A 27,625-nucleotide genomic window follows, 5' to 3' on the forward strand; every position below is an offset into this window, starting at 1 on the left:
TCATGAAGCTTCTGAGTGGGAGCACCATGGCACCTCCCGGAGCCGCGTCCCGCCGTGCCTTCCCAGCGCTGCCCTCGGACCTCTTGCTGGCGGTGGGGCTGCTGGTCGTGGTGGGGTTGGTGGGACTCTTGGCGAAGCCCCAGGAGCCCTGAGCTGCAGCTCTTTGCCGAGGGTTATGCTGCCGGCAGACGGCGACCATGGAGAAAGTCTCAGCCGGCGTCTCCGCGCTCACCTGGAGCTCCGTCGCTTTACCTTTGGACGTCATCGTCAGCAAATTCCGACTCCCCACCCTCGTCAGACTGGGAACAGGTAACGGGACGGAGCGCTTCGCCTCGGCTGGGAGTCATGCCTCGGCTGGGAGTGATGCTGAGGCTGGGAGTGATGCTGAGGCTGGGAGTGATGCTGGGAGTGATGCTGAGGCTGAGGGTGATGCCTCGGCTGGGAGTGATGCCTCGGCTGGGAGTGATGCTGAGGCTGAGGGTGATGCCTCGGCTGGGAGTGATGCTGAGGCTGAGGGTGATGCCTCGGGTGGGAGTGATGCCTCGGCTGGGAGTGATGCTGAGGGTGATGCCTCGCCTGGGAGTGATGCTGGCAGTGATGCCTTGGCTGGGAGTGATGCTGGGAGTGATGCTGAGGCTGGGAGTGACGCCTCGGCTGGGAGTGATGCTGAGGCTGGGAGTGATGCTGGGAGTGATGCTGAGGCTGAGGGTGATGCCTCGGCTGGGAGTGATGCTGGGAGTGATGCTGAGGCTGAGGGTGATGCCTCGGGTGGGAGTGATGCCTCGGCTGGGAGTGATGCTGAGGGTGATGCCTCGCCTGGGAGTGATGCTGGCAGTGATGCCTTGGCTGGGAGTGATGCTGGGAGTGATGCTGAGGCTGGGAGTGACGCCTCGGCTGGGAGTGATGCTGGGGCTGGGAGTGATGCTGAGGCTGGGAGTGATGCCTCGGCTGGGAGTGATGCCTCGGCTGGGAGTGATGCTGGGGCTGGGAGTGATGCTGAGGCTGGGAGTGATGCCTCGGCTGGGAGTGATGCTGAGGCTGGAAGTGATGCCTTGGCTGGGAGTGATGCCTCGGCTGAGGGTGATGCCTTGCCTGGGAGTGATGCTGGGAGTCATGCCTCAGCTGGGAATGTCTGAATGGAGACATCTAGAACAGACAGGGAACCTGCTCCAGGACCCACTATCTTAACTAAGTTTCTCTAGATATTTCCTGCCCTAGGAGCTTACAATTTAATTTTGGTTTCTGAGGAGCAGAGGCAGCGGGTGATTTATTCAGGGATGGGGGCAAAGTGTATTCATGTCGAGGGAAGGGTATCTTGGGCACTGAAGGGTTAAATACACCGGCTGCACAGGGGTAGATTGTGGCCAGTCTGATGGGAGTTGCAGATTCTGGCCGGCCTGATGGGAGTTGTAGATTCTGGCTGTCCTGATGGGAGTTGCAGATTCTGGCTGTCCTGATGGGAGTTGTAGATTCTGGCTGTCCTGATGGGAGTTGTGGATTCTGGCTGTCCTGATGGGAGTTGCAGATTCTGGCTGTCCTGATGGGAGTTGCAGATTCTGGCTGTCCTGATGGGAGGTGTGGATTCCGGCTGGCCTGATGGGAGTTGCAGATTCTGGCTGCACATTATATATAGCCGGACAGGGCTGCGTCTCAGGGCATTTATCTGCGCAGGTCGAAGTGCGTTAGCTGGGCGAGTGCCCTTGACGTAATGTGAATGCCCCCCAGGGGCCACACGTGGGGCTCCAGGCGGCACTGGCCGTGGTGCGGGTATTGATGGCTGAGGCCATGAGAGACGTAGATTAGGAGGGAGAGACGGGGGCCGGGGGCAGATTCACTAAACATGTAGCTGATGCTGGGGTGGAAGAACTTTCTCTGCGGCGTCTCCCGGGTCTGTAGGTTGTATTTTATGGAGCGGTTTGGGGAAAAGCCCCGTCCTTCATACTAACAGAAAGCCCGTGATGGTGGGAGCACAGTAAGGATCCAGTAAGGGGGCAAATGGTGCTGACCTCGGCGGTCTCTTCTTCAGTTGGAAAACACAGGGAGGATTCTGTAACCAGGGGGGATCTCTCTCGTGGTGGAGCTTGCAGTGGATTGGGGGTCCGGCAGTGGATTGGGGGTCCGGCAGTGGATTGGGGGTCCGGCAGTCGGGAATCTTTCCAGCAACGCATTTTGATGCAACTCTCAGTTATTTAACTCCTTGAGCCATTTTTGGACAGGGCCATGTCTATCCCAGGCCGTTTCTTTACTGCCTCTCCTGGGAGTCTGTCCCATGCATCCACCCGCCATGCCTGGCAGGCCTCTCACCGGCTCGGAAGCAGAGCGGGCCGCGGGGGGCCGGCGCATTGATTGATAAGGCCGCTCGCTTTGCCGTCAGACTGAAAATAATCGATCTCTCCGGGTCAGCGCGTTAACCCCGTGTCTGCCAGATGATCAGACGCTAACCGTTGGGTAAAAAAAAAAATCTGCTATACTGACCCTGGCAAACCCCCTGGCATAAAACAGATTGCAAGCTCTTTAGCACAGGCACACTGCGGGGCTCCCAATTTATGCTAAAGAGCTTGCAATCTACTTTTGGGAAATCTAAGATGTTATTTGTTTATACAAAGTGACTTCAGCTCCATGTTTCAGTTAATGAGGGGCAACCTGGGGGGTTTCAGTCGGGGGGGGGCTGCTAAAATTCCCGTCATGCCCGATCACCCACTGTATGGGAGTAATGGGAGTTGTGGGTGGCTCGGGGCAGTTTTCAGTCTGTGTGTGAATGTAGAATGTGGGTCACGCTGGACCCCAGACACTGTGAATAGGGGGAGGGGGCTGATTTAGTGCGGGCGCTAATAAATGAGCTTCCCATGGGCCCCCCTGCGCCTCTTGGCACCCACTTCAGTTGCTGGGGGTGTTTGCGTTGTCCCCCTCATTAGCATGCAGGGTGCGTGGGGCAGATGGCAGAGCCTGTATTATCCACACACAGAGCTCCTGTCCCGCTCCCCTCCCCCAAAACCCTGAATGGGGGGGGGGACGACTACAAGTATTAACCCCTTAGGGCCAGGCACAGGGCTTCTCTCTGCACACGTCTGGGAACTACATCTTCAAGCGGTCAGCGAAGGGGTTAATTTACCAGCAGACCCCATCTGTCCATCAGGAATGTAGCGCGGTGCGGGGCAAAAAAATACAACCCCTGAGCAGGGTGAGAATCTGTGATCCGCGGGGTGACAAAAGCCCCACCTGCCCCGGAGCCGGAGGAACGCGCCCCGCGGATGGTAAATGCAGCTTTCCCATGGCTGTCACCGCATTTGTGGCCCCCGCCACTACTATTTGTGGCCCCTGGGCAGGAGGTTCGCGGTCTGTGGAGCTTGCACTTAGCAATGAGACATTCTGCGAGCTTAGTGAATGCGCCCAGAGCGTGAGATCCGACGCGCTTCACGGAGACACAAACTGTGATGTCTCTGACCCGTCCCCCGTGCCCCCCCATTCCCGGCCTGGCTAGAAGCTCAGGGCCATCTTCCGCACGTTTCGCGGCTGTTCCAGGCATGCGGTCCCAGGCCCTCTGCTAATTGCCCCTCATACCCCCCCTATGGTTTACTGCCGGTTAGAAATGGGTCAGGCGACAGACCAATGAAATTTCTCAGGGCAACCTCTTTTGGCCGCCATTTTGAGCCGAATCCCGTGGAGTCGGCCGGTGGCCCCAAGACTCCGGAAGACATCAGATGACTGAGAAGGGCAATAACCGATCTGGGACCGGCAGCCGTGGCCACCGACAGCTCAACTGGAAGACTCGGCATCAACTCTATCACACTCAGCCGTGGGAAATCCTTGGTTTGTAGCTTTAAAAACGAACCCCCCCCCCCGGGTAAACTGATGACCATGTCCACGGGCAGGAGAGCAAACCCTCGTGTCTTCCGAAACCGCCTCTTCTCTAGCCCGACTACAACACCCCAAAGCCCTAGACCGGCGTGAAGAACCAACAGCCCCGGGCGGCCGGCTGTAGGGGGCATCTGCCACGGTCTGGGTAGCCGAGTGATGCCCCTCTGCGCCACGAGGTGACCATCGATCTCAAAACCCCACGATTTGTCACGGCAAATCCGTCCAGAGATATTTCAGCATTTCATGGATCAGGGGTTAAAACGTCAGCGATATTTAGAGTGTCAGCTCATAGGCCAGGACCCCGCCAATAGGGAAAGGGGGGGTTCTGCCCACCGGTTGCCGTGACACCCAGAGGCGAGAAGTTTCTAGAGTTTCTGTAATTCCAGGTTTGGAGCTGACAGCCGGGAGTTAGAGAGAATCGGTGGTAATTATGACCCCGCCGGCTGCCCCCGCATTCTTACCCCTCGCGATGGCTGGGATTAATCACTGCGTTAATCACCCCACGCACCTCATGAGGTTTAACGAGGGGTTAAAAATGACTGAGAGTAGCCGGATCACACGCGGTTAAATGCATTTTCTTTCATATTAACGATGTTTGTTGATAGAAAGCCCCCCATATCTGTGTATAATGGGAGCGGCCATCAGAACTTCCTGTTCCCAGAATCTGCAGGATTAGCTCTCCCCTGTTGTCAAGTTGCTGATTGTTGCTGATTGGTTCAGACAGCCTCTGTCAGTGTGGGGGGGAGGGGTATTAGGGTCTTCAAGACAGGGAATTGGTCAGCTAATGCTGGCTCTGCCACAGACTGCCACTCCCATCATCAGCACCCTCAGCCATTTTTAATTATTTCAGTGTTTTTTAAGATCAGAAGAAACCGTTACCTGTCGGGAGGTAAAGATATTCTGAATGGCATCACCTGTATTCAAGCAGGGATCCCAGCTGTGATATAGCAGGGAGAAAAGAACCAATCGGAACGCTCAGATATCATTAAATCAGAGAAGACTGTGTGACCCCGAGAATCTGCCCCTTCCCCCCCGAGACTGGGCTAAAAACCCTGAGAATCTGCCCGTTTACCCCAAAACTGGATAAAAACCCTGAGAATCTGCCCGTTTACCCCAAAACTGGATAAAAACCCTGAGGATCTGCCCATTCACCCCGAGACTGGGGTAAAAACCCTGAGAATCTGCCCGTTCACCCCGAGACTGGGGTAAAAACCCTGAGAATCTGCCCGTTCACCCCGAGACTGGGGTAAAAACCCTGAGAATCTGCCCCTTCACCCCGAGACTGGGGTAAAAACCCTGAGAATCTGCCCCTTCACCCCGAGACTGGGGTAAAACCCTTGCCCCTTGCTGTTGGTCCGTGCCATTTTTCTGCCGCTGTCGTGGAATAGATTTATAAATAAAGTTTTTAACCCCGTCTTGTCACCACAGGGGAGCGCGTGGAGGGCGTCAGCGACCAGGATGTCATCCTGATCCATTCCTGCCGACAGTGGACCACGGTGACGGCCCACAGCCTGGAGGAGGGCCACTACGTCATCGGACCCAAGATAGACATCCCCCTCCAATACCCAGGTGAGCAGGATGCGGGGGGCCGAGCCAGGTGGGGTATTAGAACACGGAGGGGGTAACTGGGCCTTTTGGGGCAAATCTCGTGTTGTAGCTGCTTCCTTGGTCCCCTATAGTTACAGTATATCGGTTGCCGTGGTGACTGCTCCACTTTTAGTAGCCCGGTAGCTGCTGTTTCTACACGGTCATTCTTCTTGGCCACACTTGGGTTAATTGATTAGGTTTAGTCGGTTTATACGGGTATTGGGCTGCCGGTGAGGCCTGTGACCTGACGTGACCCCCGGCATGGATTAATAGCGGCTGTCCGCAGGCTGTCCCCCCGCCGCACGCCGTCTGGTTGCTCTCACTTGGAGTTCTGCCCGACGGAGTTTATTCCAAACCTTGATTCATAAAACGTTTGCCGCTGGTGCCGGGTCTTGTGCCGGGTCTTGTGCCGGGTCTTGTGCCGGGTCTTGTGCCGGGACTTGTGCCGGGTCTCTGCAGCTTCTACCATAACTGGAGGGTCCGGGGGGGGGCAATGAGCTCATATTCTAGTAACCTGTCCTTACTCAGGAGGTCCAGCCCGGGACAGTTTGGGGGGATTTGGGCCGGAGAAAAAATATCCCTAAACTATGGGCCCCAGGATATGTAAGGGGCCCCTAGGGCCCAACCCATGCACAATGGACCTCGCTGTAGGTTCTCTGTGGACTTCACATACAGCGGGACGGAGACCTGAATGTTCCTCTCCAGGCCGCCTCGGGGTTCTCCTTCCTCTGCCGGCGAGAGCTTTAAATGTAATGAATGTGTGAAGATGTGAATATGTAACACAGATGCCGGGGCACCCTCTCTGCGCATGTCTCTCATTGGCTGTCTCTTGGATGACGTGACTGCGCAGGTAAGAAATGTGCTCGTTAATGTGAATTCATACGATGAAGTGAATAAACCAAAGCAATATGATAACCCCGGCGCAGGTCCAGTGATGAATAATTACGAGTGACGTTAACAGGGCCTCTAGTGTAGAAGCTCTGGGGCCCCCCTGAGACCTGGAGACCCCTCTGCACCCCAATGAATGAGAGTTGTGTCTAAGGCTTTAATATATTGCATCAACATGAATGCATAGAGGAATGATTCAATAAATGCATGAAGGAATGATTAGAGGAATGATTGGATGGAGGAATGGAGAAATGATTCAATAAATGCATGAAAGAATGATTGGAGGAATGATTGGATGGAGGAATGATTGGATGGATGAATGGAGAAATGATTCAATAAATGCATGAAGGAATGATTGGAGGAATGATTGGATGGAGGAATGATTGGATGGATGAATGGAGAAATGATTCAATAAATGCATGAAGGAATGATTGGAGGAATGCATGCATTAATTATTGGAGGAATGATTGAATGGAGGAACGATTTGAGGAATTATTGGAAAAATGAATGGAGGAATGATTCGAAGGATGAATGGAGGAATGAATGGAGGATTGGAGGAATGAATGGCTGAATGCATCAATGAATAACACGTCTAGCAATTAACCTCTCAGGATGAACGTTTGTAACTCACTGCACTGAGTGTACGCCGAGGCAACATTAAATGTGATTCTTTAACAAAGTAGCGAGGGGCCTTCTGAGCCTCCAATGAGCTGCGACCCCAGCTCTGCCTGAACGCGGCCCCCCCGGCCTCAGCGGCTCCTTAGCGGTTTCTTGTTTCTGGCTGCGGGGATGTGCGAGGGATCTGAGGTCATTCCCGCTGAGCTTCGGCTTTAATGCGCGTTCTGATGGCAGCGATTCAGCTGATGAATAAGTAATGAGAATGCATCCCGGCCACTCAGGAAGGACGAATAACCTCCCCCGTCCCATTCATAAAGCTGCATCAATTTCCCATCATTCTAGCACATCCTCGCAGACACGCAGCGCGAAGGGGCACACGCTAAGCACATACATGTCCGCACCGTGCAATACCCAGACCTACAGAGCATCTCCTCGCTGTTCAGAAACTGAGTTCGGCCCGGCTAGTCGCCCGTTTCTCCCGCTGTAAAAACTCAAACCAGTCGTGTGTCTATCCCATGCATGTTTAACCCCCTCACTGTATTACCTTCTACCACCTCTGCTGGGAAGCTGTTCCACTTATGTACCACCCACTCAGTAAAGTAAAACTCTCTTCCGTTCCATCTCAGTCTCTGACTCTCTAGTGTTAGATTCCGGTCTCTTGCTGACCGCCCGGCAGGGGATGGGGGGGTGCGGGGTATGTTACCTGAATTGCCCCATCCCCACCCTGCCCTCTCAGGTAGATGCCCCTGAGCCCGTGGTTATCTCTCCCGGCCGGAGGATGCCTGGCGTTCCGGGAAGGCGGATGTTTTAGTGCATAGAATGCAATCTTTACTCCGGAAGGAAGGCAGATGATATCCCGGCTCCGAGTCCCAGGGGCCCCGCGGGGACGCTAAGTGCACAAGGTAAAGAGGTTATGCTGGGTCAGGGCAATAAAGTGCCTGCGCGAGATCATACAGAGAGCGGGTGGGGGCACTGTGGGGGTCCCGCGTTCCAATGCTGCCCACAGTCTCGCAGTTTGCCCCGGTCTGGGTCGATGGGGTGGGGGTTATTCATATGTTGGGGGAGGGTCGGAGGTTGCTGGCTGAAGTTACCCCAGTATGTAAGAGAATGCCACTCATTGAGCTGTTCTAGTAATTGCCCCAGCACTGGTCCATGATTTGCCCCTCCAAGGGGTACATGTTACCCCTTGGTACAGAAACTGGCAAACAAGTCCATCTTCAGCCTGCGCAGGGGGCAGATCCGTCCACGTGTGGGTTACCGGGGGGCAGAGATCCGGCCACGTGTGGGTTACCGGGGGGCAGAGATCCGGCCACGTGTGGGTTACCGGGGGGCAGATCCGGCCACGTGTGGGTTACCGGGGGGCAGAGATCCGGCCACGTGTGGGTTAGCGGGGGGCAGAGATCCGTCCACGTGTGGGTTACCGGGGGGCAGAGATCCGGCCACGTGTGGGTTAGCGGGGGGCAGAGATCCGGCCACGTGTGGGTTACCGGGGGGCAGAGATCCGGCCACGTGTGGGTTAGCGGGGGGGGGGGGATGCAGATCATTCTTGGCCAGTAGAATTAATGATGAATTAAAATCTCTCTTCCAATCATTGTAAATGTAACCCTTTCCCACCCGGGCAGTAAAATGTATCCTGTTATATACTATGCCGGCTGCAGGGTTTTCTGAAACATTATTATTATTATTATTAAAAGCCCCATCATGGGGCAGCAGGAGGGTCACACCCCCTCTTAGGGCTGGGCAGCGAGAGGGTTAATTTCAGGGTGTACGGGATGGGGGTCAGACCCCCACCTCTGTTAAATGAGGCAACGTTGGCCGTGGGGGCTTTTAACTCACCGGCTCATCAATAGTTAATGAGCTGATCCTAAATAATTCATCCTCTTCCTCCCTGTGGAAAACTCGCCTCGAGCCCCCCCAGCGCTGCGGACCCCACGGTGCAAGTCATTACTAATATTATCATTATTACTACTATTACTATTATTATTATTACTATTATTACTACTATTATTATTATTACTATTATTATTACTATTATTATTACTATTACTACTATTTATTACTAATACTATAATTACGATTATTATTACTATTACTATTATTACTATTACTAATACTATTATTATTATTACTATTACTAATACTATTATTATTACTACTAATACTATTATTATTACCACTAATACTATTATTATTATTACTATTATTATTACTATTATTATTACTATTACTAATACTATTACTAATACTATTATTATTACTACTATTTATTACTAATACTATAATTACTATTACTATTATTACTATTACTAATACTATTATTATTATTACTACTATTACTATTATTATTACTATTATTATTACTTATACTATTATTACTATTACTAATACTATTACTATTACTTATACTATTATTACTATTACTATTATTATTACTACTATTACTAATACTATTATTATTACTATTATTATTACTACTACTTATTATAACTATTACTACTATTACTAATACTATTATTATTACTACTATTACTAATACTATTATTATTACTACTGTTACTAATACTATTATTACTATTACTACTATTTATTACTAATACTATTATTACTATTACTAATACTTTTATTACTATTACTATTATTCATTACTAATACTATTATTACTATTACCAATACTATTATTACTACTATTACTAATACTATTATTATTACTACTATTACTAATACTATTATTACTATTACTAATACTATTATTATTACTACTATTTATTACTAATACTATTATTATTACTATTACTAATACTATTATTACTATTACTAATACTATTATTATTGCTACTATTACTAATACTATTATTACTATTACTAATACTATTATTATTACTACTATTTATTACTAATACTATTATTATTACTATTACTAATACTATTATTACTATTGCTAATACTATTATTATTACTACTATTTATTACTAATACTATTATTATTACTATTACTAATACTATTATTACTATTACTAATACTATTATTATTACTACTATTTATTACTAATACTATTATTATTACTATTACTAATACTATTATTATTGCTACTATTTATTACTAATACTAATTTTATTACTATTACTAATACTATTATTACTATTACTAATACTATTATTATTGCTACTATTACTAAAACTATTATTACTATTACTAATACTATTATTACTATTATTACTAATACTATTATCACTATTATTACTATTACTAATACTATTATTACTATTACTAGTATTGTTATTATTATTACTGATTATTTATTATAATTACTATTATTAGTGTTACTATTATTTATTATTATTATTATTACTATTATTAGTGTTACTATTATTATTACTATTATTATTACTATTATTATTACTATTATTATTATTACTATTATTATTACTATTATTAGTATGACTATTATTATTTATTATGACTAAAATTATTATTACTATTATTTATTATAATTTCCATTATTATTTATTATTATTATTACTTATTATTATTATTTATTGTTTTCTTTAGCGCCGTCAGATTCCGCAGCGCATGTATGGCGTTTGCACTGATTGTTGCACCAAGGAGGAGCCTGGCAGCTGCAGCTTCACCCGAGGAATATTATTGTTCTCCTTAGGGAGAAGCTGCAGCTGCCCAGTTCCTTGTTGGTGCAACAATATATATATATATATTTGTATACATTTTTACAGGATGCTTATTATTATTATTATTGTTTATTTGTTATTATTATTGTTGTTTATTTGTTATTATTATTGTTTATTTGTTATTATTATTGTTGTTTATTTGTTATTATTATTGTTTATTTGTTATTATTATTAGTATGATTCGGGGCGCTTTGGGGCACATTCTGCCCCGGACCTTAAATCGCCCCTTTAAATAATTGTCACAAAACCAACATGTTCTTAAAGGAAGGGCAGCGTGGCGAGGGTTAATGCCCCGGCACAGGCTCCTCTATAAATGGATCCAGACATGGGGGATCGTTTTGCCCCCCGGCTATTTCTGGACCCTCTGTGTCGCGCGCACGGGGGCTGCTGGAAGGGAAGCAGTCGCCGCTGTCCGCGGTCCTGAAGTAACCGTCCCCTGCACAGGGGGCTCGGAGCGAAGCTTCCCGCGGCCCCCCGTCGTCTGGGGAAGGAGACGGAATGCATGCAAGAGACTCGGGCCGGGCTCATTAATGCTCATGCTTTACTGAGAGGGGGTAGATAAGTGGAACAGCCTCCCGGCGGAAGCGGTAGAGGGTAATACAGCGAGGGTAAGGTTTGGGTTTTTACAGCAGGAGAAACGGGCGACTAGACGGGGCCGACGGGGGCCGATCTGCGTTATCTGACGGGAGTCATCTCCTCTGAATAGGGAAGTATATTGATAACCCTTCGAGTGCCAGCGGCAGACCGCAGACATCCTCTGTGACCCCCGGGACCTTTATTATTAACCCTCTGAATGCCGGGTGTGCACGTTAAACCTGTCATACGATCCATGGCTGAGAGTCCCGGGGGAGGGAGCCAATAAAGGTGACCTCAGCAGAGGAAACGCCACAAACCGTCAACTCCCTGATTGGCCTCCGGGCTCAGAGACCGGCCGCTAGGGCTCGACCAACTAAACCGTGTTAACTCAATAAATGCGGGAGGCCCAGAGGGATTAATATTGGGGCCTGTTAACCATTAACGTGCTGGGTAGCAGAAGCTGGTCATGGGATTCTGCCCTTCCACCTAATCTTATTAACCCTTTGAGTGCCACAAGGATGACGCTGATGGCATTTATGTAAAATGAACACTAGCGCTGAGAGCTGTTAACCCATTTAATGCCAGGAATTGATCTTATTCTAGACTCTTTTAACCGACCCAGTGCCAGACAGATGCAATCACTCCATTAACCAGCTGAGTGCCGTGAAGGAGACATTGGCCCAGGTGTTTGCCCCTCGGATCTGACCCGCGTGGAATGCCCTGGGTTTATTACCTTGACTGGGAGCTCTTTGATAATTGCCCCTCACCCCCCATCCTCTCCATTTACAGCCCATGGAGGGGGCTCGGGGGGGGGCAGGCATTTTTCCCGGTAATCATCGGATCCATTTCATGGCATTGATCGGTCACCCGGGACCAAGAGCTGACCACTTATTGCCGGCGGTTCCTCGTCTGTCTGTAAGGCGCTGCTTCCAGGCATCTCCCACCACGGGCCAGACTGCTTCCCCGATAATTGGGTTATTCCTCCCCACTGTACGTAATGGGAGCGCCTGGCATGTGCACAAAATAACATGTACCCCTACCACCCCTCCAGAATACCCCCTCTGGGTGCAGATCACTCTGACCGTGGCCCCTGGGTACAGATCACTCTGACCGTGGCCCCTGGGTGCAGATCACTCTGACCGTGGCCCCTAGGTGCAGATCACGCTGACCGTGGCCCCTGGGTGCAGATCACTCTGACCGTGGCCCCTGGGTACAGATCACTCTGACCGTGGCCCCTGGGTGCAGATCACTCTGTCTGCAGCCCCTGGGTGCAGATCACTCTGTCTGTGGCCCCTGGGTGCAGATCACTCTGACCGTGGCCCCTGGGTGCAGATCACTCTGACCGTGGCCCCTGTTTGCAGATCACTCTGACCGTGGCCCCTGGGTGCAGAGCACTCTGTCTGCGGCCCCTGGGTGCAGATCACTTTGTCTGCGGCCCCTGGGTGCAGATCACTCTGTCTGTGGCCCCTGGGTGCAGATCACTCTGTCTGTGGCCCCTGGGTGCAGATCACTCTGTCTGTGGCCCCTGGGTGCAGATCACTCTGACCGTGGCCCCTGGGTGCAGATCACTCTGACCGTGGCCCCTGTTTGCAGATCACTCTGACCGTGGCCCCTGGGTGCAGAGCACTCTGTCTGCGGCCCCTGGGTGCAGATCACTCTGTCTGCGGCCCCTGGGTGCAGATCACTCTGTCTGCGGCCCCTGGGTGCAGATCACTCTGTCTGCGGCCCCTGGGTGCAGATCACTCTGTCTGTGGCCCCTGGGTGCAGATCACTCTGTCTGTGGCCCCTGGGTGCAGATCACGCTGACCGTGGCCCCTGGGTGCAGATCACTCTGACCGTGGCCCCTGTTTGCAGATCACTCTGACCGTGGCCCCTGGGTGCAGATCACTCTGTCTGCGGCCCCTGGGTGCAGATCACTCTGTCTGTGGCCCCTGGGTGCAGATCACTCTGTCTGTGGCCCCTGGGTGCAGATCACTCTGTCTGTGGCCCCTGGGTGCAGATCACTCTGACCGTGGCCCCTGGGTGCAGATCACTCTGACCGTGGCCCCTGTTTGCAGATCACTCTGACCGTGGCCCCTGGGTGCAGAGCACTCTGTCTGCGGCCCCTGGGTGCAGATCACTCTGTCTGCGGCCCCTGGGTGCAGATCACTCTGTCTGCGGCCCCTGGGTGCAGATCACTCTGTCTGCGGCCCCTGGGTGCAGATCACTCTGTCTGTGGCCCCTGGGTGCAGATCACTCTGTCTGTGGCCCCTGGGTGCAGATCACTCTGACCGTGGCCCCTGGGTGCAGATCACTCTGACCGTGGCCCCTGTTTGCAGATCACTCTGACCGTGGCCCCTGGGTGCAGATCACTCTGTCTGCGGCCCCTGGGTGCAGATCACTCTGTCTGTGGCCCCTGGGTGCAGATCACTCTGTCTGTGGCCCCTGGGTGCAGATCACTCTGTCTGTGGCCCCTGGGTGCAGATCACTCTGACCGTGGCCCCTGGGTGCAGATCACTCTGACCGTGGCCCCTGTTTGCAGATCACTCTGACCGTGGCCCCTGGGTGCAGAGCACTCTGTCTGCGGCCCCTGGGTGCAGATCACTCTGTCTGCGGCCCCTGGGTGCAGATCACTCTGTCTGCGGCCCCTGGGTGCAGATCACTCTGTCTGCGGCCCCTGGGTGCAGATCACTCTGTCTGTGGCCCCTGGGTGCAGATCACTCTGTCTGTGGCCCCTGGGTGCAGATCACTCTGACCGTGGCCCCTGGGTGCAGATCACTCTGACCGTGGCCCCTGTTTGCAGATCACTCTGACCGTGGCCCCTGGGTGCAGATCACTCTGTCTGCGGCCCCTGGGTGCAGATCACTCTGTCTGTGGCCCCTGGGTGCAGATCACTCTGTCTGTGGCCCCTGGGTGCAGATCACTCTGTCTGTGGCCCCTGGGTGCAGATCACTCTGACCGTGGCCCCTGGGTGCAGATCACTCTGTCTGTGGCCCCTGGGTGCAGATCACTCTGTCTGTGGCCCCTGGGTGCAGATCACTCTGTCTGTGGCCCCTGGGTGCAGATCACTCTGACCGTGGCCCCTGGGTGCAGATCACTCTGACCGTGGCCCCTGGGTACACAGCGCAGAGCACACAGCCCCAAATTCCACTACCCCCGGCCCCCCTCTCCACGGACATCGCTCAGCCCAAAATGGGCAAAAGCCGCAAAATCCAGACAAAAGCGTATTTCCTCCATTCTCATTATAATTATTATTTTTAATTATTGGAAGAGAATCGAATTTATTCCCCGCTAATAACCCCAAAAAGGCTCAATTATTTCTATTAGAATCTACTCAAAAATATTTCTTTTTTTTTTTAGTAAACAAAAAGCCCTTTTCTTACGTGTTGAGTTTGTATTTCCCCGTCTGGCATTCAGAGGGTTAAAGGTCAGCGGATGTGGGTTATTTATTGCGGGCTGTATAAATTATTTTTGTTACAATTTACTCAAAAATGAAATATTTCGTTTTATGCAAAAAAAAAAACACCGTAATCTGCAAAATTTGAGGAAAAGGCTGATTGGAGGGCTTCGGAGGGTTAATGGTCAGCGGCAGTGTCAGGAGGCACTAGATATATATATATACACCGTATATATATATAATGACGCTCGTTAATAATGCATGGAGCAGACATGGCCCTTTTATACCGGCCCGCCCGGCCCCCGCCGCCTGACGCTCCCGGCTCATTGAATCGATAACGGCGATTGTGTTCGGGACGCAGGGAACAGAGCGAGCCGATCGGGGAGCCGAGGCGGCCACTCGGGCTGCACTTAACCCATTAACTGCTGGGGGGGGGCAGGTTAATGTCAGCGAACGTGGACTGGAAGGAAGCGCCTGCGGCCTGCGGTCTGACAGACATTTTCCGGATGGATCGCCGCTCATGAGAGGATTTATTGGGCTCTGGGGATCCCGGCCCGCAGGATGTGGCCCCTATAGAATCACACAGGGGCAGTAACTTCCCCCCGTACACCCCCCATTCCCTGCAGGGGTCAGTAACTGCCCCATACACCCCCCCATTCCCTGCAGGGGTCAGTAACTGCCTCATACAGCCCCCCCATTCCCCGCAGGGGTCAGTAACTGCCCCATACACCCCCCATTCCCTGCAGGGGTCAGTAACTGCCCCATACACCCCCCCCATTCCCTGCAGGGGTCAGTAACTGCCCCATACACACCCCCATTCCCTGCAGGGGTCAGTAACTGCCCCATACACCCCCCCATTCCCTGCAGGGGTCAGTAACTGCCTCATACAGCCCCCCCATTCCCTGCAGGGGTCAGTAACTGCTCCCTACACCCCCCCCATTCCCTGCAGGGGTCAGTAACTGCCCCATACAGCCCCCCCATTCCCTGCAGGGGTCAGTAACTGCCCCATACCCCCCCATTCCCTGCAGGGGTCAGTAACTGCCCCATACACCCCCCCCATTCCCTGCAGGGGTCAGTAACTGCCCCATACACCCCCATTCCCTGCAGGGGTCAGTAACTGCCCCATACACCCCCTCCCATTCCCTGCAGGGGTCAGTAACTGCCCTGCACACCCCCCATTCCCCGCAGGGGTCTGTAACTGCCTCAACCCCCCTCCATTCCCCGCAGGGGTCTGTAACTGCCTCAACCCCCCCATTCCCTGCAGGGGTCAGTAACTGCCCCATACACCCCCATTCCCTGCAGGGGTCAGTAACTGCCCCATACACCCCCCATTCCCTGCAGGGGTCAGTAACTGCCCCATACACCCCCCCATTCCCTGCAGGGGTCAGTAACTGCCCCATACAGCCCCCCCATTCCCTGCAGGGGTCAGTAACTGCCCCATACACCCCCATTCCCTGCAGGGGTCAGTAACTGCCCCATACAGCCCCCCCATTCCCTGCAGGGGTCAGTAACTGCCCCATACAGCCCTCCCCCATTCCCTGCAGGGGTCAGTAACTGCCCCATACAGCCCTCCCCCATTCCCTGCAGGGGTCAGTAACTGCCCCATACAGCCCCCCATTCCCTGCAGGGGTCAGTAACTGCCCCATACACCCCCCCATTCTCTGCAGGGGTCAGTAACTGCCCCATACACCCCCATTCCCTGCAGGGGTCAGTAACTGCCCCATACAGCCCCCCATTCCCCGCAGGGGTCAGTAACTGCCCCATACACCCCCCCCATTCCCTGCAGGGGTCAGTAACTGCCCCATACCCCCCCATTCCCCACAGGGGTCAGTAACTGCCCCATACACCCCCCCCATTCCCTGCAGGGGTCAGTAACTGCCCCATACACCCCCCATTCCCTGCAGGGGTCAGTAACTGCCCCATACACCCCCCCATTCCCTGCAGGGGTCAGTAACTGCCCCATACAGCCCCCCCATTCCCTGCAGGGGTCAGTAACTGCCCCATACAGCCCTCCCCCATTCCCTGCAGGGGTCAGTAACTGCCCCATACAGCCCTCCCCCATTCCCTGCAGGGGTCAGTAACTGCCCCATACAGCCCCCCATTCCCTGCAGGGGTCAGTAACTGCCCCATACACCCCCCCATTCTCTGCAGGGGTCAGTAACTGCCCCATACACCCCCATTCCCTGCAGGGGTCAGTAACTGCCCCATACAGCCCCCCATTCCCCGCAGGGGTCAGTAACTGCCCCATACACCCCCCCCATTCCCTGCAGGGGTCAGTAACTGCCCCATACCCCCCCATTCCCCACAGGGGTCAGTAACTGCCCCATACACCCCCCCCATTCCCTGCAGGGGTCAGTAACTGCCCCATACACCCCCATTCCCTGCAGGGGTCAGTAACTGCCCCATACACCCCCCCCATTCCCTGCAGGGGTCAGTAACTGCCCCATACAGCCCCCCATTCCCCGCAGGGGTCAGTAACTGCCCCATACACCCCCCCCCCATTCCCTGCAGGGGTCAGTAACTGCCCCATACCCCCCCATTCCCCACAGGGGTCAGTAACTGCCCCATACACCCCCCCCATTCCCTGCAGGGGTCAGTAACTGCCCCATACCCCCCCATTCCCTGCAGGGGTCAGTAACTCTCCCTGGTGCTGAAGAATATTAAATGCTTCTCCTTATATTGAGAAATGACTTTATCGCCGCCTAGTGGTGACCGGAGGGAGTTACTTGTTCCAGACTAAAGATATTTACTAAACTGTCATCACACAAACAATAAAGTGAGAAATCACTGAGATGCCCTGTATAATGTATAGATAAATCAGTGACCGGCCCCCTGTATAATGTATAGATAAATCAGTGACCGGCCCCCTGTATAATGTATAGATAAATCAGTGACCGGCCCCCTGTATAATGTATAGATAAATCAGTGACCTGCCCCCTGTATAATGTATAGATAAATCAGTGACCGGCCCCCTGTATAATGTATAGATAAGTCAGCGAGCCGGCCCCCTGTATAATGTATAGATAAATCAGCGAGCCGGCCCCCCTGTGTAATGTATAGATAAATCAGTGACCGGCCCCTGTATAATGTATAGATAAATCAGTGACCGGCCCCCTGTATAATGTATAGATAAATCAGTGACCGGCCCCTGTATAATGTATAGATGAATCAGTGACCGGCCCCCTGTATAATGTATAGATAAATCAGTGACCGCCCCCTGTATAATGTATAGATAAATCAGCGAGCCGGCCCCCTGTATAATGTATAGATAAATCAGTGACCGGCCCCCTGTATAATGTATAGATAAATCAGCGAGCCGGCCCCCTGTATAATGTATAGATAAATCAGTGACCGGCTCCTGTATAATGTATAGATAAATCAGTGAGCCGTCCCCCTGTATAATGTATAGATAAATCAGTGACCCGGCCCCCTGTATAATGTATAGATAAATCAGTGACCGGCCCCCTGTATAATGTATAGATAAATCAGTGACCGCCCCCTGTATAATGTATAGATAAATCAGTGACCGGCCCCCTGTATAATGTATAGATAAATCAGTGACCGGCCCCCTGTATAATGTATAGATAAATCAGTGAGCGGCCCCTGTATAATGTATAGATAAATCAGTGACCGGCCCCTGTATAATGTATAGATAAATCAGTGACCGGCCCCTGTATAATGTATAGATAAATCAGTGACTGGCCCCCTGTATAATGTATAGATAAATCAGCGAGCCGCCCCCTGTATAATGTATAGATGAATCAGTGACCGGCCCCTGTATAATGTATAGATAAATCAGTGAACCGGCCCCTGTATAATGTATAGATAAATCAGTGACCGGCCCCCTGTATAATGTATAGATAAATCAGCGAGCCGGCCCCTGTATAATGTATAGATAAATCAGCGACCGGCCCCTGTATAATGTATAGATAAATCAGTGACCGGCTCCTGTATAATGTATAGATAAATCAGTGACCGGCCCCTGTATAATGTATAGATAAATCAGTGACCGGCCCCTGTATAATGTATAGATAAATCAGTGACCGGCCCCTGTATAATGTATAGATAAATCAGTGACCGGCCCCTGTATAATGTATAGATAAATCAGTGACCGGCCCCCTGTATAATGTATGGATAAATCAGTGACCGGCCCCTGTATAATGTATAGATAAATCAGTGACCGGCCCCTGTATAATGTATAGATAAATCAGCGAGCCGGCCCCCTGTATAATGTATAGATAAATCAGTGACCGGCCCCCTGTATAATGTATAGATAAATCAGCGAGCCGCCCCCTGTATAATGTATAGATGAATCAGTGACCGGCCCCTGTATAATGTATAGATAAATCAGTGACTGGCCCCCTGTATAATGTATAGATAAATCAGCGAGCCGGCCCCTGTATAATGTATAGATAAATCAGCAAGCCGCCCCCCTGGGCGGTCACTGAATTATCTATACATTATACAGGGGCCGGCTCACTGCTTTATCTATACATTATACAGGGCTGGTATTCAGTTTGAAATGCCCCGTGCAGGGCTGTTTTCATCCGGTGACTTTCCTCTCTCTGACCTCCCAGGGAAGTTCAAGCTGCTGGATCAGGACCGGGACGTGCGCGAGCCGGTGCAGTACTTCAGCAGCGTGGAGGAGGTGGCCAGCGTCTTTCCCGACCGCATCTTCGTCATGGAAGCCATCACCTTCAGCGTCAAGGTCAGGGCTGCGGCCGCCTCGCGCACGTCGGCAAAACTACAAGGAGTGCCGGGCTCCAGTGACCTTCCCAGAAGTCCCTTTTTATACGCAACGCAGCCGGGCCTTAACCTGAGTGCCGTGCGTGAAATGCGGGATGTAAAGCGAGTCCACGTATCAGATGCGTTACTTTACTAAGAGGGCTGTAGATACGTGGAACATCCTTTCAGCAGATGTGGTAGAGATTATTACAGCGAGTGAATTTCAACATGCATGGGACAGGCACAAGAAACCTAGAAACCCAGAACCATCCGGCCCCCGTCTAGTCACCCGTTTCTCCTGCTGTCGTTGGTCTCGTCTTAGATTCAGGAGCCATATGTCTATCCCATGCATGTTTAATACCCTCACTGTATTACCCTCTACCACTTCTGCTGGGAGGCTGTTCCACTTATCTACCACCCTCTCGGTAAAGTAAATCTCCCTTTCCGTTCTATCTCAGTCTCTGACTCTCTAGTGTTAGATTCCGGTCTCTTGTTGTAACTTTTCTCCTCCTTTGTCCTCTTTCCTGTCTGTCTTTAAATCCATTTATATATTCAACTGTCTCTCCCCATCCTCTCTCTCTTCTCTCCCCCGTCTCTGTCTCCCATCCCCTCTCTTCTCTCCCCCGTCTCTGTCTCCCATTCCCTCTCTTTCTCATCTCTCCCCTGTGTCTGTCTTCCATTCCCTCTGTCTTCTTTCCCCCCGTCTCGGTCTCCCATCACCTTTCTCTCTCTCTTCTCTCCCCCGTCTCTGTCTCCCATCCCCTCTCTTCTCTCCCCCGTCTCTGTCTCCCATTCCCTCTCTTTCTCATCTCTCCCCTGTGTCTGTCTTCCATTCCCTCTGTCTTCTTTCCCCCCGTCTCGGTCTCCCATCACCTTTCTCTCTCTCTTCTCTCCCCCGTCTCTGTCTCCCATCCACTCTCTTCTCTCCCCCGTCTCTGTCTCCCCATCCCCTGTCTCTCTCTTCTCTCCCCCGTCTCGGTCTCTCATCCCCTCTCTTCTCTCCCCGTCTCTGTCTCCCCATCCCTTTTCTCTCTCTTCTCTCCTCCACCTCTGTCTCCCCATTCCCTCTCTCTTCTTTCCCCCGTCTGGGTCTCCCATCACCTTTCTCTCTCTCTTCTCTCCCCTGTCTCTGTCTCCCATCCCCTCTCTCTCTCTCTTCTCTCCCCTGTCTCTCTGTCTCCCATCCCCTCTCTCTCTCTCTTCTCTCCCCCGTCTCTCTGTCTCTCATCCTCTCTCTTCTCTCCCCGTCTCTGTCTCTCATCCCCTCTCTCTCTCTTTGATTTCCACATCCTCCCCCTCTCTCTCTCTCTCCCATGCCCTTTTCTCTTCTGTCTATCTCTTGTTTCCTCCCCCTGTCTCTCTCTTCTGTCCCCCAAGCTGGAGATATCGAGCTCCCTTAGTCTTTCCCGACGTAGTCTTTATCCTCTGGGCAGGGCAGCACAGCAGAGCTGTCCAGCTGGACCCAGTGAGAGGAGTGACTTCCTTGTCTCGTTCCCAGGTGGTGTCAGGAGAATTCAGCGAGGACAGCGAGGTCTATAACTTTACGCTGCACGCCGGCGACGAGCTGACGCTCATGGGCCAGGCGGAGATTCTGTGTGCCAAGACGGTGAAGGAAAAGTCCCGCTTCAACACCATCCTGAGAAAGCTGGGGAAGACGGGGACCCTCGGCAAACAGGTGAAGGGCAAGATGCCCTGTCTGATCTGCATGAACCACCGGACCAACGAAAGCCTCAGCCTGCCCTTCCAGTGCAAGGGAAGCTTCAGCACCCGCAGCCCGCTGGAGCTTCAGATGCAGGAAGGTGAACATACCATCAGGAGCATCATCGAGAAGGTGCGGCTGCCTGTCAACGTCATCGTGCCCACGCGCCCGGCCCGCAACCCTTACGACCTTCACGTCATCCGAGAAGGTCACCGCTATAAGCTGGTGAGCATCATCTCCAAGACTGTAGTTCTTTGCTGCCTCCTTCGCAGGGAGGAGGTGAACCCCTTCCACTTCCTGCTCCTCACGGACATGCCACGGTTTTCTCTACCTGAAGGTCTGCTCTGCGGAGACCCCCACTTTGACAAACTGGTGAGGGACTGCTCCCTTTTCTGCCAAGAGCAGAGGTTCAACCCGGATGAGTATTCCAAGGCTGTCCGCGAGACCAAGACCGACTTCGGGGAAGAATGTGCCAGCCCCAGAAAGATCCGGGTTTGCCTTCAAGGCTTCTCTACCGGATCCATCAACTACACCAGAGAGGAACTCAGCCAGGGTCTCCAGCGACTCTCCCTGTGTGTTTACAGCGGAACGTTACCCGAGAACCCCGGTCCACAAAACTGTGGGGAGATTCCACACCAGGGTTTGGGGTCATCTTCAGAGAACTCAGACCTCGATAGGGAGTACATGACCCCCGACTGGGTGGAACGGGATTTTAGGACTCAGGAGCAGGTTGAAATTCCATACGAAGAACTTTGGACCAACCAGAACTCTGACAATTACTCGGAACCCAGCAGCAAACCCATCGATCTGGAGAGCTACAACAAGGTCCAGCAGGACTTAATCTCCTTCACCACATTCTCTCCTCCCTTGGAGGGCAAAGGAGTTTCGTCTTCTCCACCGGCCTTAAATAAAGAGGAGAAAAGGACAGAGACGCCACCTCCAGTCCCTCCAAAATCTGATGCTGTGAGTCCTCTAGTTTGTTCGTTAATCAGCGTTTATTTGATTTTTTGGTTTGGTTTTGTTGAGTTCAGGGAACGGGGTGGCCATGTGTAACGTGCGTCCACATTACTTCAACATCTCAAAGGGAACGCAAAGATTCTGGATAAAGTGAAATTCCGGCAATACAGAGTGAAAAATTACTAATTTTAAATAAATATAAGAAACATAGAAACCCAGAACCTGCAGACAGATCGGCCCCATTCGGCCCCCATCTAATCACCCAAACAGGGCAAATGCAACCATTTCTTGTAGTATACGGTAGCGTCACTTCGAGAGACGCTCTGGAATGAGCTGCTTTAGTCTCTATGGTTGGCAGTGGCATCTTTCCAGGGGGAAATGCCCCTCTTTCCGTGTCCCTGTGACTCCATATGGCCAAAAGAATCGCCCTGAGCCTGAGGAATTCTCCTCCATGAAATGCGATGCAGCGCCATCTAGTGGGACCTGCGATCCCTGCATGCAAATGGAATTATTATTATCTTCTATTTCTATAGCGCCAGCAAGTCCCGCAGCATTTCCTACAGTCCCTGCATTCAAAGGGTCGGACTGATACTTTAGGATCGAGACACTCGTTTAACACATCAGATATAAAAAATGTTACTTTTATTACAATTATATTGGGGGGGGCAGACCGGGGGAGGAATAAAGCTGCAACAGCTGGTTGTAGGCTCCTGCGGCGAGGCTGACGCTCGCGGAACATTTAATACCTAAGAGGTTTGGCTCCTTTTCAAACAGAATCCTGTTAAAAGTTATTAAAGGTCACCCTCTTTTCTGATGTGAAGTAGTTGAAGCAGTGACCCCATTCTGGGTAGTCTTTGTTAGCCCCCCCCCCCGCACAGAGACGCCGTCATTCTTCGTACCCCTTGAGGTCCGGTCTCCAGTTAATGCCCCCCTCCCCCCGTGGGAACATCTCGCCCCAAAGTGTGATAATGTCAATAAATAGCACGTCGGCGCCGCTGGTTACTTGCGGTTGCCGGGACGCCCGGCTGCTCCGATATTATTGGCTCTGAGACCCCGTAACCTTTATCCGGGGAGACGCGGGGGGATTGGTATCTTAGAGACGCTCGTCGGGGGCATTAAACCCTGAAGACCCTCTGGAGCGATTGTTCGCCATTTTGATGATTTTTAAGGCATTAACCCATTTGGCTCCAGATGGCCCAGTGTCGCCATCCACAACCAAAAACGGAAAGGGTTAATTTTCATGATGGGGGGAGGGGGCTTGCAGACACTTTATTAACTTTAGCCCGATTCCAAAAGATGTGCTGGCTGCGCCGACAGAGCCACAGGGCCCAGGGGCCAAGAGACACACAGACGGCTCCCAGGGGCCACAAAGTGTCTGCAAAGTGCCCGCTGAGACATAAGAAAAGCCTCCAAACCCACGACATCCTCCATCCGGGGATTGTGTCCTCCTCGGGATGATGGGACTGGCAGTCAGTAGCTCTGTAATGTTTAAGGTCTTTGGGATTTTCCTCATTTGCAGCTTTGAGGGTCGAATGGATTCCAGACATGGTTTGGGGTGAAGTTTTCATTTTGTTTTTCCCTCGTTTTGGGGCAATTAATTTCATTTTCTGCCCTTTCAGATTTTTCTTTCATTTGGAAATGAAATTTGTTTTAATTTCTCTGTCTCATCGTCCAGCAAAAGCTCTCCTGCAGCAAACCCACCAAGCAAATAAGTGAATGGCGCTCCTGTAAATGGCGCCCGCGTGGCTTTCCTTCAGTAAAGCTTTTGCTTTGAGGTTAAATGTTTTCGTGAAGCCTAATGGATTCTCTCTTACAGGTGAGGGAAGAATGTCGCCTTCTCAACGCCCCCCCAGTGCCTCCGCGCGGCGGGAGACTTTTTCCGTCCTCGTCCAGCCCCCCCGTCCCACCGCGGATTCCAAAGGCGCCTCTTCTGTCCACCCAGTCCCCCGGTCCGAGTCTGTCCTACTACTCGCCGGGTCTTCAGGACATGTGAGTGAATCCGACGGGGTCTTCCTCCCTAACACTAAATATATATATACACGCTATATACAACTAAATACATATATATATATACACGCTATATACAACTAAATACATACATATATATATATATATATATATATATATATATATACACGTTATATACAACTAAATACATACATATATATATATATATATATATATATATATACACGCTATATACAACTAAATACATATATATATATACACGCTATATACAACTAAATACATATATATATATATATATACACGCTATATACAACTAAATACATATATATATATATATATATACACGCTATATACAACTAAATACATATATATATATACACGCTATATACAACTAAATACACATCTATATATATATATACACGCTATATACAACTAAATACATATATATATATACACGCTATATACAACTAAATACATATATATATATACACGCTATATACAACTAAAAACATATATATATATACACGCTATTTACAACTAAATACATATATATATATATATACACGCTATATACAACTAAATACATATATATATATACACGCTATATACAACTAAATACATATATACATATATATATATACACGCTATATACAACTAAATACATATATATATATACACGCTATATACAACTAAATACATATATATATATACACGCTATATACAACTAAATACATATATATATTTATATATACACGCTATATACAACTAAATACATATATATATATATACACGCTATATACAACTAAATACATATATATATATATATATATACACGCTATATACAACTAAATACATATATATACACGCTGTGAGTCCCCGACACGGACCACAAGCCGGCAGCCTGACCCCCATCGCACCCCAGAGCCCTGCAACCGATCGCAAGCTCTTGTTTCTTTATTCCTGTCCTGAATCTTATTGCAATCTTATGTGAGCCCTCTGGCTGTCCGTGGCTGTCCGTGGCTGAAATGTTTCTTTTGCTTTCCCGACAGATCAGGAAATCGCAGCGGGAATTGCTCCCCTTCTCCGGATTCCTACTCCCTGTACTGTTACCCCTGCACGTGGGGGGACTGCAAGGCCGGGGATGCCTCCAGCCGCCAGATGTCAGGAACCATGGCTTCCACCTCGCAGCCCACGCACACATCATGGTCAGACTCTTGGGCCTACCCTGACAGCGGCCCTAGCGTTGCCAGCGGCCGAACGACTCCGCTCCTGAGTACAGACGCCGCGATTAAAACATACTACAGCTGCCCTAGACTGAAGCCCCCTCAAACTCAGAAACGATTTGCCCCCTTCGGAGCTCTCAATCCATTTGCCAACCCGGCCTTTGCCTCCACTCCCTCGTCCTCCGGAGAGCGGCTGGACCCCTTGGAGAGGCAGAAGTCGCCCCCGTCCTGTGCGTCTGACGTCCTTGACCCTTTCGATGTGAGTAGCGGTCAGAGCAGCTCTCCAGATTCTCTCTCTGTTGGATCTGAGCTGCGTTTCATCCCCGAACCCATTTTTAAAGCCGGTGGGACCGGCTCGTGTCCCGTGCCCCCACCCAGGATGACAAAAGGCTTTGAGACTGAAAATATTGTCATCAGGAGCACAGCCCCGCTCTCCCCTACTATCCTGAGAGGGGCAGAAGGGGGTATCACCAGAGTTTACCTGACCCAAGGGGTCATTGAGGTGCCGCCAGTGTCCTCCAGAATGAATTCAAACGCGTCATCTCCTCACACTCCAGGAATGTTCCCCGGGGACCCCCACACTTGGCACCCACCCTCCGACCTATCCACCCTGTCGGTGGAGGAGGTGTCTCGGTGCCTCAGGTTTATCGGCCTGTCGGAGGACGTGGTGACGTTCTTCATAAAGGAACGCATCGACGGGAGCATTTTCGTGCAGCTCACGGAGGAAATTCTTTCCGACGACTTCAAACTCACCAAGCTTCAAGTGAAAAAAATCATGCAATTTATCAAGGGCTGGAGGCCGAAAATATGACTGAGACCGTCTCCTACGGACTTAATGCTAACCCCTAGGCCTAGTAACAGCGCCTGACTGGAGCGGTCTCGTCCGAGGGCTGTCGGTGGACGTCTCTCGGGGTCTGCCCCTGTGTGATCCGCTCAGCGGTATAAATAGCACAATTTGCACAGAACGTAACCTACGATTCGGTTCGACCAGCTGTTGGTCGCGCTACCTTTAGGATTTGTATCAGATCAAAAAACAGGTGCAAAAAGGGATGACATGAGTCACCATTTTATGATAAACACACAAAATCAACACAAAAGCAACACAAAAGCAACACTGACTGATATGAAACTGCGCTGATCGTGCAAATAGGGCTGTAAATACCAAGCCAGTATTTAACAGCCGGCTACCGGCCAAGTCGTTATTATGCTGTTCTTCTTTTTTTATTCCTGTTATGTTGTTTTTCCTTTTTTTTCTTTGTGAAAATAACAAAATGTTCTCATTAAAGAGATGGTAGTTGGCATTGCATCTGTCGTCCGGCGGATGATGTTAAAAGGGACACAGTGGAGTCGGCTCAGCTTGCATGATCTCCCTTATACTCACCGTTTGGGAGAAGGGATGGTGAGTGCAGGCGGAACATCGGTGAGCAATGTACTGAAATACAGACAGGGGAGGAAAAATAACGAGACAGATATCGGAGATTCCCTCCGCACTGCGCCTTCCCTTCTCTTATTATACCACTTCGGTTAGAGTGTAAGCTCTTTTCTGTTCTAATCTTGCATGTAGTGGGCATTGCAGATAATGTTAGTGTATTTTTCTGATTCATAAATAAAGAAATACCAGTTACATGAGTTATGGTGAGTAAAGATGAGGGAAAACCCTTCCACTAAAATTTAGGGGGTAATAGAAGCATTATTATTAAACACTCATCTACAGACACCAGACACGCCAGAAAGCTTGTTTTTCCCTCAGAAATCTCATGGTGCTGCCACAACCACAAGGGATTCTGGGTAGGCGCATGCAAATAATGTCAACAATAATCGACTTTTGCCTCTATATCCACTTTATACGCGGATCCGGTGAAAGTAATCGCCCCGCTGTACAGGACAGACTTTACACAAAACCTGGGTAAGAGGTGCAGGAACCGGATCACCGCTCGTGGACGGCCGTTTCATCCTTAATGGGGCTCGTCAGCATGAGGCTGTGACTTTCTCGATGTGAAAACTACTCATGCTGGAAAGTGTGGCTGGAACGACGATATTTAAGGCTCAGCTACGAACAATGAAAGAAATGACTATGATTCCAGAAGACGTGCGTTATTACGGGCATTTAAAAGAAGACAGCTCGGGGTAAAAGGAGAAAAGGTGAAGAGCTAAGTAGACCTTCATTTAATGGAGAGCTCAAAGATCTTTCCTGTATCTGCGTACCACGGATCTAATGCACAAAGACAATCGGAACGGGGAGGGATAATATGGGGGTAGGTGGGTAAAGACTCTGTTATGGAGATACTCAAAGCCTGAGCAGTAACTGCTTTGAAAGGAATAATTATAAGCCGTCACAGCCCAAGGAGAACATCTTCCAAAACATCAGACGGCAGATAATAATTACATCTCAAAGATTATTGTGATCATAAAAAGCAGTAACCATTTAATAGTGAAGCGTGACTTAGGCTTTACGATTTCTGTCAC

At 50.4% G+C, this 27,625-nt stretch overlaps 1 protein-coding gene across 1 annotated transcript; it reads left to right on the top strand.

The window, feature by feature from the left end:
- Positions 1 to 26,132, top strand: GAREM2 (GRB2 associated regulator of MAPK1 subtype 2). Its single transcript, XM_053461301.1, has 6 exons — positions 1 to 309; positions 5,287 to 5,427; positions 19,165 to 19,295; positions 20,811 to 21,974; positions 23,785 to 23,957; positions 24,986 to 26,132. Exons 1-6 carry the CDS (start codon positions 198 to 200, stop codon positions 25,968 to 25,970), a joined length of 2,706 nt encoding a protein of 901 aa, XP_053317276.1. The 5' UTR covers positions 1 to 197; the 3' UTR covers positions 25,971 to 26,132.
- The last annotated feature ends 1,493 nt before the right edge of the window (positions 26,133 to 27,625 follow it).

The sequence above is a fragment of the Spea bombifrons genome, chromosome 3 (genome assembly GCF_027358695.1).
Source record: "Spea bombifrons isolate aSpeBom1 chromosome 3, aSpeBom1.2.pri, whole genome shotgun sequence".
Lineage (NCBI taxonomy): Eukaryota > Metazoa > Chordata > Amphibia > Anura > Pelobatidae > Spea > Spea bombifrons.

Bases quoted from the DNA above. Each gene is read 5' to 3' on its own strand.
- GAREM2 (XM_053461301.1), top strand. From the start codon at position 198: ATGGAGAAAGTCTCAGCCGGCGTCTCCGCGCTCACCTGGAGCTCCGTC. The intron at 21,975-23,784 runs GTGAGTCCTCTA...TCTCTCTTACAG, and splicing joins TCCCTCCAAAATCTGATGCT to GTGAGGGAAGAATGTCGCCT. The intron at 23,958-24,985 runs GTGAGTGAATCC...CTTTCCCGACAG, and splicing joins TCGCCGGGTCTTCAGGACAT to ATCAGGAAATCGCAGCGGGA.